Source organism: Arachis duranensis, chromosome 8 (assembly GCF_000817695.3).
Source record: "Arachis duranensis cultivar V14167 chromosome 8, aradu.V14167.gnm2.J7QH, whole genome shotgun sequence".
Taxonomy (NCBI): Eukaryota; Viridiplantae; Streptophyta; class Magnoliopsida; order Fabales; family Fabaceae; genus Arachis; species Arachis duranensis.
In genome coordinates, this window is record NC_029779.3 from 7,113,825 (window position 1) to 7,115,891 (window position 2,067).

Consider the following 2,067-nt stretch of genomic DNA (forward strand, 5'->3'; position numbering starts at 1 on the left):
GCATTTTCCTGTTTGCAATCATATTTAACTCTTTTCCAACCCAATTTTCCTTTTAGATTGATTAGCTTTGTTTCATGATATTTATTATACCTGGTGGGTTTTCTTATCCTTTTTAATTCCCCGTCTAATGAATTTAAAAAAAAACAGTTTCCAACTAACTTGCCATTCCTCTAATTTCTTATCAAAATTTTTACCTTGGTTGGAAGCTGGAACTCATGCTTAGCTCACTTAATCTCTTGTTGTCACTTTCTTTCAAAACAAGCATTGATTACCTAGATTTTGAAAAAATAATTGATGGAAAGGCAACCTGAACTATACATACCAATGTTCAAGCTGCTAGTTGCCATGTCTTAGGACACCTTCACCAAAGAATGTTCTTCTAGCCAAGCTAACTGCCTTTGGCTTGTTTTTGATAGTTTGAATTATTATGTGTATTTTATTTAACTATATTGTATTGATACATTATAAAGATAATGTCATGATATGTTTATGATGTTCAATTGAATTCTGATTTAGTTAATCTAGATTGTAGAGACAAATGGACAGACATGTTTGGACTGATGAGGAGACAGAGGCATTTGTTGGTTTTATGGAGGAGCTTGTCATTGAAGGAAGAATAGCTGATGCAGGTCAATTTAGGCCTAGATCTTTTGAGAAACTTGCTGCAAAAATGAATGAGAGGTTTCCAAGTGGTGGTTTTCAAATAACTCATTGCAAAAACAAGGTTAAGAGGTTGAAAGAGAAATATCAATTTGCTGCTGACATGGCAGGCTGTAGCGGTTTTAGATGGGATGATGTGAAGCAATGCGTGGTTGTGGACAACAAAGAGATCCTCGCTGCTTATATGAAGGTTGGTTTACAAGTTTGATTTTGTTGAATTAATTTTATTCTACTTGATAGTCTGTCCTTCTTTGTTGATCTTTTATTTTTTATTTTTTCTAGAAACAAGGAGTAAGGTTGTATACTCCAGGAAAGCCTTTTCCCCTTTATACACGCTTGGAAAAAATATTTTGTAAGAAAAGAGCAAATGGGGATGCTGCTGTATGCGGCAATGACGCTGAAGAAGAAGTGCAAATGAATGGGTATGAAGAAATGGACGAAGAAGATACGGATTTCTTTAACTCAAATCATGATTGTAGTGAATCTCTACTCCAACAATCAAATTCTGTGGCTTCATCTTCTGGGAAGAAACAAGGAAAGAAGCCTTCCTCATTTAAAGCGGCAAAGGATACCAAGATGATGAAGGAGTTAACTGACACGCTGAAATATGTGTTCGATTAACAGGGAAAGCGTTTGGATGCTTTTGCCCAAGCTATGGTAAACACTCGTGAGGAAAAAAAGACTGGTGATATACTCAGCGAACTTGGATTCACTGATGATGAAGTTATTTCTATTGCACTCAAGTTCTCCACAAATCCTCAACTGGAAAAAATGTTTTGGTCATTGGAAAATAGTCAGAAAACCGGATTTATTAGAGCTATATTGCATACTTAGAATTAGAGTTAATCTCTTTGAGTTATCATTTCATTTTGTGCAGACTTAGGTTCAAACAAGCATAATTTTACATGCAAGATTTTTTTGATGTTAGTGCATAGTTAGTTTTACGTATTGGTTTTAATTATGTTACTGCAGAAACTTATTCAAAATGGGTGCTTAATTGTTTAAGCTTTTGGTTAGAAATTGTTTAATTGTTTAAGATTTTGGTTAGAAATTAATATCTTGTATATGGTTTAAATTAAATATAAATTCATTTATTGTAAATTATTTTTTTAAAAAAATAATGTTTTTTTCATAAGGTTACGTCCAGTCTTCGATGTTAGTTTTTCCGGTGTTCATTGTTAATAAGGTTGAAGAATAGATAATTTGCAATTAGTACACCTCATTTCATTGTGTTGCACTAGTTTGGAAAGGTTTGTTATGCAAAAGAACCCAAAATAGTTAAACGGAACGGTTCAAGAACACCTGGGAAACTCATATATTGTATTTCACAAAAATCAACCATGTAGAGATGGAATGAACAAGCATAACTCAAATGGTCCACTTCTGAAAAATAAAGCTCGAAAACTA

The 2,067-nt window shown here is 33.4% G+C and overlaps 1 protein-coding gene across 1 annotated transcript; it reads left to right on the forward strand.

Moving 5' to 3' along the window:
• The first annotated feature begins 738 nt into the window (after nucleotides 1-738).
• LOC110274776 (uncharacterized) lies at nucleotides 739-1,644 on the forward strand. The gene is made up of 2 exons (XM_052252456.1): nucleotides 739-850; nucleotides 943-1,644. The coding sequence occupies exons 1-2, from the start codon at nucleotides 764-766 to the stop codon at nucleotides 1,279-1,281; spliced, it is 426 nt and encodes a 141-aa protein (XP_052108416.1). The 5' UTR covers nucleotides 739-763; the 3' UTR covers nucleotides 1,282-1,644.
• Nucleotides 1,645-2,067: the final 423 nt, after the last annotated feature.